This window comes from Homalodisca vitripennis, chromosome X, assembly GCF_021130785.1.
Source record: "Homalodisca vitripennis isolate AUS2020 chromosome X, UT_GWSS_2.1, whole genome shotgun sequence".
Taxonomy (NCBI): Eukaryota; Metazoa; Arthropoda; class Insecta; order Hemiptera; family Cicadellidae; genus Homalodisca; species Homalodisca vitripennis.
In genome coordinates this window covers 64,873,627-64,891,680 of record NC_060215.1, presented here as the reverse complement: position 1 = coordinate 64,891,680, position 18,054 = coordinate 64,873,627, and the positions used below count along the sequence as shown (strand labels likewise).

Genomic DNA, 18,054 nt, shown 5'->3' with positions numbered 1-18,054 from the left:
CATATTTAATCTAATTCACTGGCAATAAAGAAAAAACTTCTACTCCATGAAATTCATACAGACATTGGACTCCAAAAAGAGGAATTTATTACATAATAATAAGATAGCAGTGCTTTATTTACATTTGTTAGATGAGACTCAGCTTATATCCTTTTCCTTTTTTTAGCTGTTGCAATTCAGTTCATATATGTTACAATTGATGTCTTTGTCATTTTTATTTTCCGGGCACAGACTGTCAGAAATATTCTCACAGACCTTTTTTTGTTAAATAAAATAACTGACCTGATATAACTCAAGTTTATGTAATACATATGATAATATTACCTTATTAAAAGCAGTGTTCCATATCTTCTATGTAATCTTTAGTTAATCTGAGTTTTTACTGTTGAACAAGATCTAAACCCATCAATCGTAAACTAAAGAGACTAGTGATTTGTACTGTCAACTGTAAGATAGTCAATAGTAGACTGTAAAACTTCCTTTGAATATTGTATTACAAGTTAAATACTCATAAACATTCTTCTAAGAGTTGAATATAAATATTACTTCAAGCTATTTTACTATTAACAATCATTATTACTATTATAACTATTCTTCTAATATTATTAATCTCAAATGTTGTATTCACAATTTTCTAATAGTCAAAATGAAAATAAAAAATATTTCATGTATTTAAAAAAAATTGTACAGAAATAGAAAGATATTAGCTAGAAAGAACTGTTTATTGGTTTTGTGTGAAAATTAGGCATTGTCAAATCCAAGATTTTCTAAAGGGAGCTCCCAAGTGTACAAGCTTTGAAGTGATTGAATTTGAAATAGGAATTTAAAACAACCTACTGAAGTTTGGACTATTGTATTAGTAATAATATCTCTAAATGAACGTCTAACTCAAAATATTAATAACTAGAAAATGAAAACAAGGTTCTATTTAAATGTAATACAGTTTTAACTGAAATGCTTCAAGAGGTGAAGCTTCAACTGGTTAAGGTAAAAAAATCTCCATTGTACTCTGAGCTAATTATTTGAAGATCAAGACAGAGAAAAAAAGCTGCCTTACACGCCTTTGGTCAAGAAAATAAAAATCTTAAGTTAGCATTAAGAAACTTAGACAAAAAAAACATGATGGAAATTAAAAAAGAAATCATTCATCTGATACACAAACAGGAAATTCCAGAGTTGGTCACTCAAAACCTTTCTTTACCCTACTTGATGTGGCTCAACTGAAGGTCTACCAAGAGCATATGGAGCGATTTTCAGAAGTATTCCAAAAACAACTTCAAGAATTCAATAACCAAAAGCTTGCGGATACCCCATTGAAGGCTAAACAGAACACACTGTTTATCCATAGATAGCCCTGGTTAAGTCGAACTAATTAAATTTAAGTGGAAAAACTGAACAGAACAAAATCAACTTAATCAGAGGTAAAAAAGAGAAACATGTTTAGTGTCTCCCTCCAAGTGGAAAAAGCTGCCGCAACCCCGAAAATTCTACAACTAAATCTACAAACTAACACATATATATAACAGGGGAAGATATTACACATCTGCCACTTAGTTCCCACCTAACCAGCCAAAACCTGCCCATCTAGCTTAGTTCATCACAGTCAGTAAATTGCCAAACACTTCCAATAGAGTCAAAACACTGTCTCCGAGAAGATGAAGGATATAATGAGATTGTAGTGGTGGCTTAAGTGAATAGCCTTCCTGACAATGAAATAAACACTGCAAGAAATCTTATGAAAAGTCTTAAAAAGCTTGATACATTCCAGTCTGTCTATGGAAACATTTGTCCTCTCATCAAGGACTGACGCCCGCATAGACCAGGAGAGTTTTTTTTATCGACTATGCCCACATAGACCAGAAGATTTTTTTATCGATTAGCCAAATAGAAAACAGGTGAACTGAAACAGTGAGTGTTCATACATTCAGCTCTAAAAAAACAATAATCTTCAACCACAATGTTGGTTACCTCAATAACAAGATTGAGAGTCTAAATCACTTGCTGACACTAATGAATCCTCACATAACTGTTCTCACTGAACATGGTCTAAATCCGCCCACCATTGCCAACACATCAAAAAGAGGTGTGGTCATTTACAAACTCAATATCCTTGCCAATACAGTTAAGAGCTTGAGCATTGAGGTTTTTAGCAAAGAAGTGGAGTATGAAGCAGCGGTATTAAAACTATCAGTTGGTAATAACATTTATATATAATTCACAGTTACTGGTTTCCAAAGTGATCCACTTCAAAGGGCTCTTTATCTTCTTTCCAATATTCTAGATACTATTGCCCTAAATAACAGTGGCATATGTATTGTTGGAGATCTTAATGTAAACGGATTTGAAAACTCTACTAACAAAATTGATAATATTAGAATTATACAAATGTTGGCAATCTACAAAATTAATAGACTTACTCTTCAACCTACTAGAATCACCCAGGTCTCCAGGATATCAATTGACATTGTGTGTACTACTCCCAACCACGATATGATTTGTGTTGATGTGATTAACAATGGGATCTCTGATCACACTGCACAAATAACCAGCATTGATTTCCACTCCAAAATCATATAAAATCCTCATCTTGTAGACGTAACTTTAGCACACACAATCTGATGGCACTTAAGCTTCCTTTTGGTTTAAATCTAGTGGTTTTCTCCTTAATGAGTCATGAACTCAAAAAATAGATTTTAGTTTAAAATTGAATTACAATAATTATCTCGACAATGACATATCGGACTCTGTAAAATTCTTAGGAATATATATTAATCACCATGTAATCTGTGGACACATATTGATTACATTTCAACAAAATTATCCAGAGTTGTTTATTTGTTGTGGTATTTCACTTTCTGTCTCCCTGAAAAGTATGTTTGTACTGCCTATTTGGCATACTTTCAGTCAATCATGAGATATGGCCTGGCCCTATGGGGAAACTGTAGTAAAATAGACAGTATTTTATTGTTTCAAAAAAAAGCTATTAGAGTAATAGCCAAGGCTGGTGTACGAGACCATTATAAACCTCTGTTTATGAAGATGGAAATTCAATCTGTAATAAACCTTTATATATTCGCTTTTATTTTATATATAATAAGAAACTTATAGTTAATAACCCTTGCCAGTGATGTGCATAGCTACAACGCCCGTAATAAAAATAAAACAATAATTAACTTTGAAAGATTGGGTAAGTCAATCAATAATTACTCAGATCTTTCACTCCAGATTTACAATTAATTGGAGCATCTCATTCTTAAATACCATGTGGAATAAATTACCATTAAAGCTGCAGAAAAACCATACATTTCTCCTGTATATAGGGTTTGGCTGAAATAAAATGTAGTCAGTATTTTGGATACCAGCACCAATCATACCACTCCTTTCCCTTTCAGTTTACATCTTTACTCGTCTTTATTTTCAATTATCTGGATGACAATGCACATATATTAAAAATTGGTACCCACGAATTTTGCCTACAACCCCATCACAGAAGCCCTAAGGTGGTATTGGAAATAAACTGCCTCCACTGTCAATCATACATTACCAACCACAAGGTATTATCACGAATACACTTGATTGTTTTGTCAAACCCATCTCGCTAATTCACAAGGCTTTGGTGGCAACCAAACTCACCAAAATAGAGGCTGAATTAAGAATACAACAGCTATACTATCTTGGTAGCTTTGTAATATATCTACAAGTTTCTTATTTTACTAAATGCAAGATAATACTGGGAATATACTGGCTTCATCAGCAATCCTATCTCGCATATTCTTCACAGGCAACCCTAGAGTCTTAAGGAATACATTAGCTTAGCCAACTATCCTCTCATTAACCTTAAGATTATGGAACACATGGGATATCCTAGCACTCACATATTGTCAGGTTCTAAAGGTGAGATTAAGGATTCACTGGTTTTGGTAACAACCTTATCTCATCAATCTCTAGGCTGCATTGGAGATACACTGGCTTTGGCAGCAACTCTAACAGCATTGGGAGTACATTGGCTTCACCAGCAGTTCTGTCTTATCAACTTCATTGCTGGATCGGGAATATACCAATATCACCAATAACTTTATCTTTCAGCCTCATGGGGTCACTGGGAATGCACCAACTCCATTGGAAATCTTGTGTTGTAAGTTACAAAGTCTTATTGGAAATACATCGGCTTTACCAGTAATCCAATTTAACCAACTTCAATGCAGGATTGAGAGTATATGGTCTCCACATGTTATCTGGGCTATTTATATCTCTCCAATTTCCAAAATTATATAGAAACAATAATTTGTTTTTAGTAATCATCATTTCTGCAAAAATATTCCAAAATCACACACACACACACACACACACACACACACACATTAAAACTTTTGGAAACTCAATAATTACATTAATAGCGCATTATCTCCTTTATTTATCAACCGATTTTCTAAAACAAGTTTCATTCCAAGGTATCATTGGGTTTGTAATTAAATTTTCTAATTAAAATGTAGTAATTGTTACTTTATTATCAGATGTTATTTTTAAGATATTACGCTTAAAGTTTTTAAGCAGCCGCCATTTTGAAAATAAAGCTTCCAAAAAGATGAAAATGTTTTTTCTGTAGTTAGGCCTTTAGGTTATAAGGCTATAAACAACATTTCAACTAATTATAACAAGCCGTTCTCAAATTTTAACACGTTCGCTGCTGCAAAACGGACAACCATACACGACGAGTGCTGAGAGCACACTGACTGAGTTTCTAAACAATGGCGCTGTGCAGTAGATCTACGTCATGCGCGCCTGGCGCGAGGCAGCCGTGCAGTAGATCTACCGCAACCGCATTGAACGTGTTAAATAGTAAAATAATAACAATAGTGAAAAAAACAAAATAGCGGCTATTCAGGTACTTATTGAGTTTTAGAAAGTTTTAATATGGAATTTGGGTTTGTCTTTGGTCCAGTAATTATACCTAAAAATAATGGTAGAGAATTCTGGGACACCCTGTACACACACACACACACACACACACGCACGCACGCACGCACGCACACACACACGTGCGTGTACACACGTGCGTGTACACACGCACACGCATGCACCCACCTACCCACACATGCACCCACGCACGCACACCCATATACCATATTTTAAGAATATTGAGCCCTTATACTGAACCAAGCAAACTTTCTAAATGCTCTTTGGTTCCAATATGGATAAAAGTTTTTTTCTGTCCAAAAAGACACATTACTTTAAAAGATAATAATATTTTCACAATATGTTCAAATCAGGTTCAGAATTATTCTATATTCAATTATAAATAAAAAAATATATATATATATATATATATATATAAATGTATTTTTATTCGAATGTTTTTTTTTTTCTTGTTTTACTTATAAGACCTCAATTCATTACGATAAAGTACAGTGTTAGTAGTGTTTCCTTAAAATTCTCCACCTTGCACAAGTCATTTTTTATTTCATAAAATAAAAAAATTTAAATTTTCCTTGATTCTCGTAAAAAAAAAAACAGAACAACATGGACCACAACAATTGTGTTTCAGTTAATGCTTAATATAAACTCAGTTTGTTTAATATGAAACTGAAAATGACTACACAGTGAGACAGACATATCTCAAGATAGTAGTTATTGAACTGGCAATGCTTTGACATGATGTTAGCACCTTAGAAAATATATAAAGGTAATACTTATACAATACAAAAGATTGTAATGTATGTTCACAGCAAAGAATACAACAGAAAAAGTCCTATGGAAACGATTTTATGTTGTAAGTGGAGCAATAGATTCATGACGTAATTGACACAACACTGAAATATTTATATTCATTAATGCTAATTTTGTTAAGACAGGCCTACCAGATGACTATCATGCAAATTAATTTCACCCAAAAGAGAACAGAATACACTAGTTATTTTAGGCACTACTGTACAAAGAGTGAAACAAAAATATTAAGTCTATATATATATATATTTTCATACCCTAGATGTATTCTAGATTTTAAATGTTCCGAATTTTTTGAAATTCCATATAGATTAGATACTAGACATTGTGTTGTATAATTTACCAATGAAACAATTTATTCAACCAGGGACTAATTAACACCAACTTTGGAAATTTTATTGTTTTGGGCACTCTAAGTTCGTTAAAAAATATAATTATACTTGGTAATTCAGTTTAAGGTGACAGATGACCTTTACCATTTTGTTAATTAATGTCAATAAGTTCCAATAATTCAGTAAAAATAAAAACAAGTAAAATAATAGATGTTTATCAGAAGTACAAAGATGTAAAATAAATTAATGAACAACTAATACAAAAGCTTTGAATTTTTATGATTGTACGAAGATATGAGCAATTTAAATCATACGTCTAGTTTTAATTATTGTCTAGAAGAATATGTTGTTTACAAAAAGTTTTTAAGCCAAATTTGGTTCTGTTACATGCCATTTCACTGTCTAAGCTTGCAGCAATGCGTAACTGAGCAGATAATTATGTTACACTACTACCTATCAGAACCTACCAAAATTAACTATCTAATTGCTCTTATCTCCTTTAATAATAATCAGAAGTTTTTTTTTAATTAATACTTTTTACAATTTTGCATCTTTTTGTATTCCTGATAAATTTATATCCATTTAGTTCAAGTTTTGATTTAAAAAAAAAAAAACATTAAAGATTGCCATTTTGAAATGGATGGACACAATATAAAACAATGTTTTTATCATTCACAACGTTTATAATAATTAATTTACCAAGTTCAGTGGTAACTGATTTATTGGTTTGGTAAATACACTACACTTTTATTATTAAAAATAATGGCTAGACTTAACTAAGCTGGATTAAAACAGCTTCTAATCCGAATCATGAGTAAAAATCATAAATATATTGCCAGCCCAATAGTACTGTACCATAACCAATTAAAATTATCTAAATTATTCAAGATTAAAACAAAAGATTTCAAATATAAGAAAATCGCTTAAATAGTAAAACTGTTGTAAGCAAACAGAACAAAGAATAGCAAGTAAAAATGAAATCTAAACATACTTCATAAGCCAAAATATATTGTTTTTAGGTCAACAAAAATAAAATTTCAAGCATTTGGTAAATTCACATGCTCATAATTAATTATCCATTCTCTATCTTTTACATTGTATACCTATTTAAATGTTACCAAACAAGGCTGTTGTTTACTAAACATTGAATCATACTGAAAACATATAAGTAGCATTCAATCCCATTGTGTCAATATATGATTATTTTCAACTGATATTTATATATATGTATCCTAACATAAAATATGCAATAATATTCTATTTGACAAGACAAATTGCTCAAATCTACAGATTTGATAAAAAACATAGATTATTTCTATATCTTATTGAAAATACTACCATACTAATAGATTTATTTAATTGTAAACTTTAGTAAAGCTATTATGATACTTACGTGTTATTTTAAATCTTAAACATGTACTAAAGCTACTTGTTATAACACATTATGCAATTTGATAGGTTTGATATTATTCAAACAGTAGTTTAAAAAAAATTATATTTCCATTTAAAATACATTTAACTGTGATCTAATTTCCAATTAAACAAAAACTTAGTGATCAATTAAATTTGCATTAAATTTCATGTGTTTTAAATACTATGTTAGATGGAGTTGATCTTCTATTCAATTTCAAACACCATTCTATTCAATTCTTGATTTTACCATGATCCCAACCCTACAACTTAAACCTTAATTACTTTAATTTTAATACCACTCTTCATTTTATTAATACCACTTGTCATGTTTTACCTATGTATTATCCAAAAGTAAAATTTATTGTAATATACACAAGCACTAAACCCATCACTTAAACGGTGATAAAAGCTTTAGTTGACCATCTCATGAATGATAGCTACATAAAAAGTTTGATGATCTCAAATATGACATTAGTGCATTAAACTAAGTAAAGTATAAAGTTCTCACTAAAAGTTATATCTCCATTAATATGTGTTAATAAAATTTATAATGATTTTATTGTTGTGATATATCAACTGTTTCAGGCAGGAAGAAGTGGTCCTTTCAAACTCTAATATCAATCATTTTTCAATATAAGATTAGTAAATATATTAATTTTTAAAATAATCATATTATTAGGAAAATTCATGTTTATCATACAAAACAATACAATAACAAGTTAATTGAAGTTACTGGGTAATGTACTAGAAGTGAGAATATTATTTACATTCTGTATTTCTACTTTTAAAATAATCAAACTAGTTTGTTCTAAGTTTTTTACAAAATAGCCAAATTTTTTTTACATAGTTGGTTACAAAAAGTATATAGTAAGAATCACACTGTATATTTTTAAAAGTTTATAAGGCATAATTATATTTCTATAGTAACTAATAACTTTGAAAAACATTTTTGAACCAGAAAGAAGACAGTGTCTTGTAATTTATGAAAACAAGTGTTGTAGTTTATGTTACTTACAAGTTAAAATTTAAGAAATGTAAAACACAAACTGTTCAGTTTTGCATATTGTCTGAACAACGGAACTAATTATTTGATGTCAACATCAAAGATAAAAACAAATAACTAAGCTGATTTGTAACTGATCTTTCTTTGCTTGGAAAAACTCATTTTTAAATAATTTACCACCCTTAATACTTTTAAATGAGCCAAAACCAAACCTGTAGTAGCAAAAACCAGAGTCTGTAAGATCCATCCAGGGTTTTCTCAGTCTTTCACAACTCAGGAACATTTAAACAATGTTGCAAAAAGGAAAATGAAACTTTGGGTGTATATATATATATATATATATATATATATATATATATATATATATTAAAATTACATCAGTGTAAAATTTAGTGAACACCCAAGAATATATAATTTAAAAAAAGGAACAATATGAACTAAACATTACAAATTTTAAAGTTGCTATATTTCTTCTTAGGTTATGAAATGTAGCAAACTACATTTTGAGGTTAACTTATTTATCTTCACAAAGACAACATGGAAATTTCTATAATGGTGTACCCTACAAGTTATTTTCAAAACATTCATTATTAGTTAATAGAGAAATTAATGGTGAGTTATCTTATTCAAAACCACTATCTCTCGACAAATTGTTGGAATTGGAATAAAACCATCATCTGCTGGGTTTGTGTTTTCAACTGGTGTACAATATAGTGTTGCCAATTTCAATCTGCCACTGGCTCTATACTCAGAAACATTCTCTCACCAAACACAGCCATAAAATCTAATCCTCTCTTTAAACATAATGTGAATAAGAGTGCTAATATTTATTTCATGCACTTGGCATGCACTAACTTTGCAAGGAACTTGGACTTTGCGAGGTGGAGTGCACCAAGATCTACTGGCTTTTCACTACCCCAGTTGGACAAAATGGCATTGAATATAATGAAAGTGATTACTCTGGAATATGATAGTTACATGGCAATAAGACTATTTCACACTTGCCTGGCAGCTGGGTAAATGGCACCAGCACCATCTTAGTCCCAGCAAGAAAATAGCTTTACTCAATTACCCAGTATAGACACCCAGTATTGTATTAAATTGGTCTTTTACTGTTTCTGTGTTAAATAGCTATTAACAAATGAATTTAGATAATTTGGAAATAGTCATTATTTTGTAAAGATATTATAAGAGATAGGATCAGTGAGTCTATCTTGTAAAAAAGAAAAACTTTGGGTTGAAATTATTCATCGTAATTTACCAGAAATTAAATGAAACAACACTTTTTTTGGCTAAATACAAATTTTGACAGTATACATAGAAATCAAGAATTGTATAAAGCATCAGCACTGGGTTTGTGAATTGGTCCATTTTGAAACAAACCATATTTTTATGTTTGGGTAATGTGCAGCACATTATCTTGCTGCAAGAGATGAGACTAGCATCTGGTCTAGTCAGAGAAAGCCGCTGGCACCATTCAAGTGTGAAGCACTGTTTAAAGTCTCCAACCTGACTCTCCAACCTGACTCTCCAACCATGCAGCAGGTGCCGTTTATCTAGCTGCCAGATGAATATGAGAGTCCTCAGATTCAAATAACATTGTAATTATGAGTACTTATCTGTTTAGACTTCTTTTGGCTTATGATAGCTTTAGCAATGTTTTTAACTAATATAAATACTGTAAAAAATGTATTAAAAGTTAAATGCATAAATTTAAATGTAACTACAACAAACTGAATCCTTCATCCTGACTGATGAAAACTTTATTGAACTTCTAAATAGTAGATTGATTTTAATAACATTAGTATTTTATTCTAAGCTAATTAAAGCACACCACACAGAATGATATTAAAAACAGTTAAGATATTTCGTATTGTGCTTATATTCACTGCACAGTTAGCTATTCAGGAACTTTTACTACACAATTTTAAAAATTTTGAAGCTTAATTCACCAACTTTATCTATGGTGACGAATTCAATACGCAACGTTCAAGCAACTAATGTGTGATATGTCTTGGGTTTTTACCTGAAAACTCAAAAGTTTACATATAAAACTCGATTGATTTCAATAACCTTAAACCAATTTTACAATGTATGATGTTTCAAGTATTGAATTTCAATCAAATTCTTCAATCTATAAAATGTATTGCTTTTCAAAGATATTATTATATTTTTTACCCACTATCATACAAAGTATGATTTTTTTTAATGCACATTGCAACCTTAATTAGCTTCATAGCCTCATATAAAACCAATATATTGTTGTATTTACATACTCAAATCTGTGTATGGTGCATATTTAAACAAAATTAATAAGTTGTACTCTCAAAATCTAAAACAGATCAGTTTTAATATTAATAAACACACTTTTATTGATGAAACATGAACAATAAAAAATCATTAATGAAAATTTGTGATGACTATATGTGAGGAATCAAACAATTTTTATACATTTTAAAGCAACAGTGGTAGATTAACCAATAGGCCTGATAAGCCAATGATATCTAGAAGCTAAACAATTATTTGTTTTTCAAAAATATTATATATTTCCACTGCATTGGGAGATATTAAAATACACAACAAATTAGATTAGTCTATTTTTTAATTCCCTTGAATCATAAAAACATACTATACTCAAAGTTAAACGTAGGCATTGTAAAAAAAATTCTGAAGAGTAGCCACAGAATATATTGGAACCTAGGAGCCCATGGAAGTCTAATCTACCACTATAACTTAAAGCTCATAAGTGTTCATAGAGAGAAAAGATATTTAACAATACACTAAAATAAAATGTTTAATTTGGATTCCTCATGAAGCCATACAATATGCCCAGTTAGATTTTTAAGATTTATACTAAATAATTAGTTTGAATATAAGAAAATAAATACCATGAAGAAATCCTTTTTCAAGTAGAAACTATCAAAAATCAACAACTTAAAGAGGTACGTTGTGGTTTAAAGATTGAGATACTATGCAAATAATATTATTTTTGAATTGATACATTATTACATTTAACTAAAATTGAACAAATCATTACTTCAGGAATATTAATGCAGATTGTTTGTTAAACTCCATATGATTATCTAATTTGGTGACACATTATATTTATGAGTAGGCTTACTCACCGGAAGTTTGGCTCCTGAGTTTTATGGAGGTGGTGCGTTGTTGCTGTTGCTCCAGGTAACTGTCCAGACCACTTGAAGTTATTGGTGTAGACTGGTCCACACAGTTTAACTCTAAAACACCGTGACAGATACAATCCAATATAGTACAAACAAAACGATTATTAACTACCATTATTATGATTCACTGAAAGAAAAATATGATAATGAATCAGAATCCTTAAAATTGCTACATTCACGGAATCCACAATATAGACAAGAAGACTTAAGTTTCCATAAAGTATCATTTATCTAGGTCCAAAATTAACAAGGAGTGGTTAAGAATCAAGAATCAAGAATCAAGATCTTTATTAGCCATTAAATAATTTTTACAAATTACAATAGGCTTCGTCAGAGTAAGTCTAAGATTTCCTAAACCTATATTATGTACTAGATCAAATGTTAACAATTTAAAAAAGGTTAACTAAGATATAAAATTTTCACAAGACATATACTCTTCAATTGTATAAAAACACATTACACTTAAAGCCACTTAGATACAGCTTTGTAAAACTCATTATTTGGCAACAATCTAATTGAAACAGGTAACTTATTAAAGAATCTCAACTGTTGGTATTGGTAACTTTTCATTGTTTTACTTAATCTAATATTTGGTGCAACCAGGTCTTGTTTGTTTCTTGTTTGATAATTATGCACTAAACTGTGAGTATTAAAATTATTTATATTTACTTTAACAAATATTAAAATTGCTATAAAATATACAAGTTTGGTAAGTGTCATGATTTTATATTTACAAAACTTGCTCTGCAGGATTCTCGATTAGATAACCCAGCCAATACCCTTACTGCCTTTCTTTTGCCATGTAAAGGATTTTTTTGCAGCACTAGAATTACCCCAGAGGCGTACACCGTAACTTAAATGGCTGTGAAAGAGACCAAAATAGGCCATCAATAAAACATCCGGGCTCACACAATACTTTAGTTTCCTTAGTAAGAATAACACTCTTGACAATTTCTTACAAAGGCCATCGACATGTTCATCCCAGCAGAGTGTACTGTCTAGGGAAATACCAAGTAGTTTAAACCGATTTTAAAAAGTTGTCATTAATTGTGTCTAAATTATTTTTCAATGAAAAAAGTTATACTCTCAGTCTTACTATCGTTTATAACCAGATTATTGGCAGAATACCACATTTTCGCTAGTTTCAAATGAATTGGTGAGTTGAGAATTAACTTGTGAAACACTAACATCAGAGCATATCAATGTTGTGTCATCAGCGTTATAGCACTGATGTTGAAGGTACATTATAACTAAAATCATTTGTAAACACTAAGAATAAAAAGGGTCCAAGGACTGAGCCTTGAGGTACCCCTGTACTTACATTTAACACATCAGAAGAAACAGTTATTTACACATACAAATTGTTTTCTATAGCTAAGGTAACTTTCAAGTAGTTGCAATTCTTTATTCCTAATACCGTAAAATTCTAACTTTTTACACAACACTGAATGTGACACTAAATCAAATGCTTTGCTCAAATCAATTAAACTACAGCCCAGTAACAAGTTTTTTTTTTTTTTTCAAAGCCCTTGAGAATAATGTCAATAAACAGACTCAACGGCCATATTAGTGGAGTGATGAGGTCTAAAACCAAACTGAAGGGGATATAGCAAATTGTTAGATACAAAATAATCATACAGTTGCTTCAAAATGCAGGATTCAATTACTTTACTTAATATGGGGACAATTGCAATTGGACGATAGTTCTCAGGGTTATTTCTGTCACCTTTCTTAAAAATAGGTGTCACCTTTGGCAAATTTTAAACACTGAGGAAAACTACCTTCAAGAAAAACATGCGGTTTACAAGATAAGTAAGTGGAACTAATATTACATCTATTATACCTTTGATTACATAATTGGATAAACCAAATACATCCTCACTTCGAGAGTTGCTCATCTTGTTAACTACATCTTTAACAGTTTTTTTGTCAATTGATTTCCACCTGAAGTCATTTTTACATATTTCAGGGGGGGGGAAAATTCCTCAACAGATCCGCCCAATTAACATTATTTGACATGTAGTTTACTGTGTTAATTTGTGTATTTGTAAAATAATTGTTCAATACATCTGCAGAGAGAGAATTTTTTTATTGTGTGTTCAATATGCCCTGATTCTTTTTTAACAATTTCCCAAGCCTTTCTACATTTATTTTTTGCATTTTGAATCAATTTATCATTGAGACTTATTTTAGCTTCACTGATTAGCTTTGTAGTACAATTTTTTTTAAACTGCATGTATTTATTTCTTGTCAAGTTGGTCTGAACTTAATTTCCACTTATCATATAAGGCGAGCAAGAAAGTGCGCATCAACCGGAGTTTGGGAGTAAACTGACTTCTTGTTAAGTGATCACCTGGTTTACAACTTAATTTGACACTAATCAATGGACAATAATAATTAAAATGAGTTACCAACATATCTACAAACATAGAAAAAACACCATTAATTGACCACTCTATAATTTATGCTGGGTGAATAAAATGTCAGACCCCCTCTATTTTGCCCTCTAAGTCTATATAAGGGGATATACTTTGGGCAGTATTGCAATGTGGAAAGGAAGTTTCATTTGATGATTTTGAAAATTTGTTGTGTCCCCCAAAAAATGCAGGATTTTGGGAGCAACTAAAAAATTGTAGATGTAAACCTCTTGCAAGTGACCCACATTTTGAAGAGCATAAAAAAATTGTAAGAATTGTGGAAAATAGAGATCGCTATTTATTTCCCATCCAAAATAATAGCCAGAGATACCAGAACAATATTATTGCACTCATATATTTAACTCACCATGTTGCCCAGTTAAATCAAATGTTCAAAATAAAGTCCTCCTAATATTTGACAGTGAAATAAGCATATGGTGACTTCTTCACTTATGTTTTTAAAGTTTTGAGTAGTGTTTGGTTGCAGGCTTCAACAATCCTGTTTCTTAAATTTCAACATTTTCTACTGGTGTTTTGTAAATTATGGATCTAATGTGACTCCACAGAAAAAAGTCCATGGGTGTAAGATCCGGACTCCTCGCAGGCCATTGTATTAGATCACACCTACCAATCACTGACCACGTAGTTGAGTTCCCAGGAAATGTCGTACAGAACAGTGAAAATATGCTGGGAAACCATTCTGCTGGAAGTGAACGATGTCTTCATCAAATTCATGTTCATTTTCCCTAATAACAGTAGTTATTGCGGGGAAAATTAATTCTTGTAACATTTGCAAATATAGTTCTCCTTTAAGTTTCCCATTAATAAAAAATGGTCCTAAAATGAGATTGTTAAAAATCCCGGCCCACACATTTACTTTTTCTTGATATTGGGTGCAGGATTCATGGAATAAATGGGGATTTCCTGTGTCCCACTACCTGCAGCTGTCTTTGTTAACAGCGCCATTGATAAAAAAACTGCATTCATCACTGAACATAACGTTTCAAACAAATAATAGATAAGCAGAAATTAGTGCTTCCATTTCCTAACAGAATTGTAGACGACGGTCTGGATCATCGTCATTTAACTCATGTACAAGCTGAATTTTATAAGTGTGAATTTCTTTTTAGTAAGCGTACCACAGACCCTTGGGAAACCTTACAAAACTTTGCTACTGATCTGGTGGACTGCTGCATATCTTCAATAAATTGTGCTACAATTTTAAACTGTTTGTGTTCGCCTAAGGGAAGACCAACCTGAGCGTGGAGCATCTGAAATGGATCCAGATACTCCAAACTTTTTTACTTAAATTCTTAAGTATTTCCTTGTTACGGATATATCATCAGGAGGTGCAAAATTAAACTGCCTTTATGCCTCATGATAATTTACATTTAAAGCCCCGAAAATAAAAAAAATCATTAAATAAATCATGCCTACTTTATCATCGTACCACGGGGCATTATTACTCATAGACAGTAATAATTTGATAATATTTTTTAAAAGTAAGAAAGACAAAGCAATTCAAAATCAATAAAACTATAAAACACAAAAAGATTTCACGAAACAGTAACCACACAATAATGATACCACTGGTTAATAATGATCTACTGGATAATAACCACTCTAAAAGTATAACTTGTTCTGACAAGATTGAAAAAAGAAGGGATTTGTTTGTACTAAACAGTAGTTCGAACTAGGGAATGGGTCACTGTTTGCAAATTAAATTCTCATCAGTGTACTTTCTAATATTTATCTTTCTAATATCTTTCGTCCATTGCATTCCTAATTGATTCAGAACACAAATGACCAATAAACCGGTTTCCAAGCAAACAGTAACTTTGCAACAACAAAAATGAAAGTGTAAAGACTTAAATAGAATTTTAACAACATATTATTGTGTATGGGAAAAAGATAGTGATCTATGGTTTTCACCATTCTTTAAGTTTGTTATGCTATTCAAAATTAGGGGTTTACATTTAAAACTTCTAGATATAAATTTATCAGAGCAATCACCAAGTTACTGGAGACAAATGAGGTAATCTGATTATCATGGTTTTGGTCTGGAGATACAAGTAGGTCCAAAAAGTAAAGTTCCGTTTGGGAGTACAATTAAAGTGTGTACAGATACAGAAAAATTATTTATTGCACAAAATTTTACAACTCCAACTACTTATCCACATAACCGCTAAAATTTTGCAGGCATTTGTCATAGCGTGGCACAAGTTTTTGTATACCTGCTTCATAGAAGTTTTCCCCCTGTGTCTTCAACCAGTTGGAAACATTTTCTGTCAGCTCTTCGACATTGTTGAAGTGTTGACTGCCAAGGAACGACTTGAGATGTAAGAACAGATGAAAGTCGCTAGGAGTGAGGTCAGGGCTGTACGGAGGATGGTCAAACACGTCCCAGCCAAATCCTTGTAGCAGGTGTTTCGTCACATTTGCAGTCTGTAGTCGTGCGTTGTTGTGAAAAAACAACATCTTTTGGCAGTAATCCTCGGCGCTTGCATGGCACAATTTCCTAAGTGTCTCGCAATAAACATCTGCTCTGATTGTTTGACCACGCAGTAAGAAATTAATGAGTAAGATGCCTTTCCAGTCCCAGAACACTGTACACATCAGTTTTCAAGGTGTCAAGATTTGTTTCACCTTAACCTTTGCTAGAGATGGAGTGTGTCTCCATTCCATTGATTGCCGCTTACTTTCAGGGGTGTCATAAGAAATCCAAGTTTCATCTCCTGAGACTATCTGTGTCAGAAATTCTTTGCCGCCTTCATCATAACGGGTCACAAACTGAAGTGCACTACCCATCCATTTTGTTTGTGTTGCTCAGTAAGAATCTTTGGTTCTAAACGTGAGCAAAGTTTAAGAAATTTCAGTTTTTCGGTAACAATTTCATGAATTAATGATCGTGAGATTTGAGGAAATTCCATAGCGAGAGCATTAATTGTAAACTTGTGGTTTTTCTGGATCTAGTCATCAATCACGTGAACCAGCTCTTCTGTAACCAAAGGTGGACGCCCACTTTGTTATTTATAGTGCACTTCACTACGTCCTTCATTGAACTGTCGGACCCATCTTCTCACCATTGAATCACTCACCACAATTTTGTATGTAAACTTTGAAAATTTTCTGATAAATTTCAATTGGTTTCACTTTCCTAGCAATCAGAAAACAAATCACAGATCTGATTTTACAAGCGGTGGGATTTTCAATCACCACCAACATTGTAAAAAAGCACAACAAAGCGTAGGTGGCTGACAGAAATCTCACAATGGTGCAGGTTTATTTCTCTTTGATACAGAGCATCTACCGTGCATGTGCAGAACTGCGATCGCAGTGCTGCAGCGGTGATAAATTGAAACAGAACTTACTTTCTGGCCCTACCTCGTACATCTTTAAATAGTCTACAGAAATCTTTTAGTTATTCTTTAACTTTAAACTACAATACTTTCAAATGCAATATACTATAATCACAGTTAACAGTATCCTTCTTTTTTTCTATCCAATAGGACGTAATTAAATTAACCAACAAATTTCAACAAATACATCATAAAATGTGGTCATACTTATTCCTAAAAAAAATGTATTCAGAATAAATGTTTTGATTTAATTTCTGTAGACAAAGATAAGTTACAACCAAACAGGTCTACACAACCAGACAAGAGTCTCAAAAACCAGCAGAGATCCTATAACTTTAGAATGAATGTTGGTTCAGCAAAGTTCAACTTCAGACAGCTGCAAGAAAAAGTATAATTTGTATACAACTCTCTTGTATACATTGTGACAGTCTATATAAACTTTGTTTTTTATAGACTGCTACTATGCATACAAGAAACTTGGTATTTTACCTTTTACAGTTAATTAAATATGCCAGATTAGACATAGTCTATACTCAAGTGTTGCAATCTTGTAATACTGCTTGACAATAGACAATAGACATTGATAGACGTTGATGACGTTAGAGAGCAATATTGATAGACGTT

At 31.6% G+C, this 18,054-nt stretch overlaps 1 protein-coding gene across 7 annotated transcripts in view; it reads right to left on the bottom strand.

Annotated features, from left to right (window-relative positions):
* Positions 1 to 18,054, bottom strand: part of LOC124369091 (RIMS-binding protein 2) — a 351,075-nt gene that overhangs the window by 240,680 nt on the left and 92,341 nt on the right. For all 7 annotated transcript variants that reach the window (XM_046826818.1, XM_046826820.1, XM_046826819.1 and 4 more), the window contains exon 8: positions 11,598 to 11,708. In XM_046826818.1, coding sequence (XP_046682774.1) covers positions 11,598 to 11,708 — 111 coding nt within the window. The remainder of the gene's footprint in view (positions 1 to 11,597; positions 11,709 to 18,054) is intronic.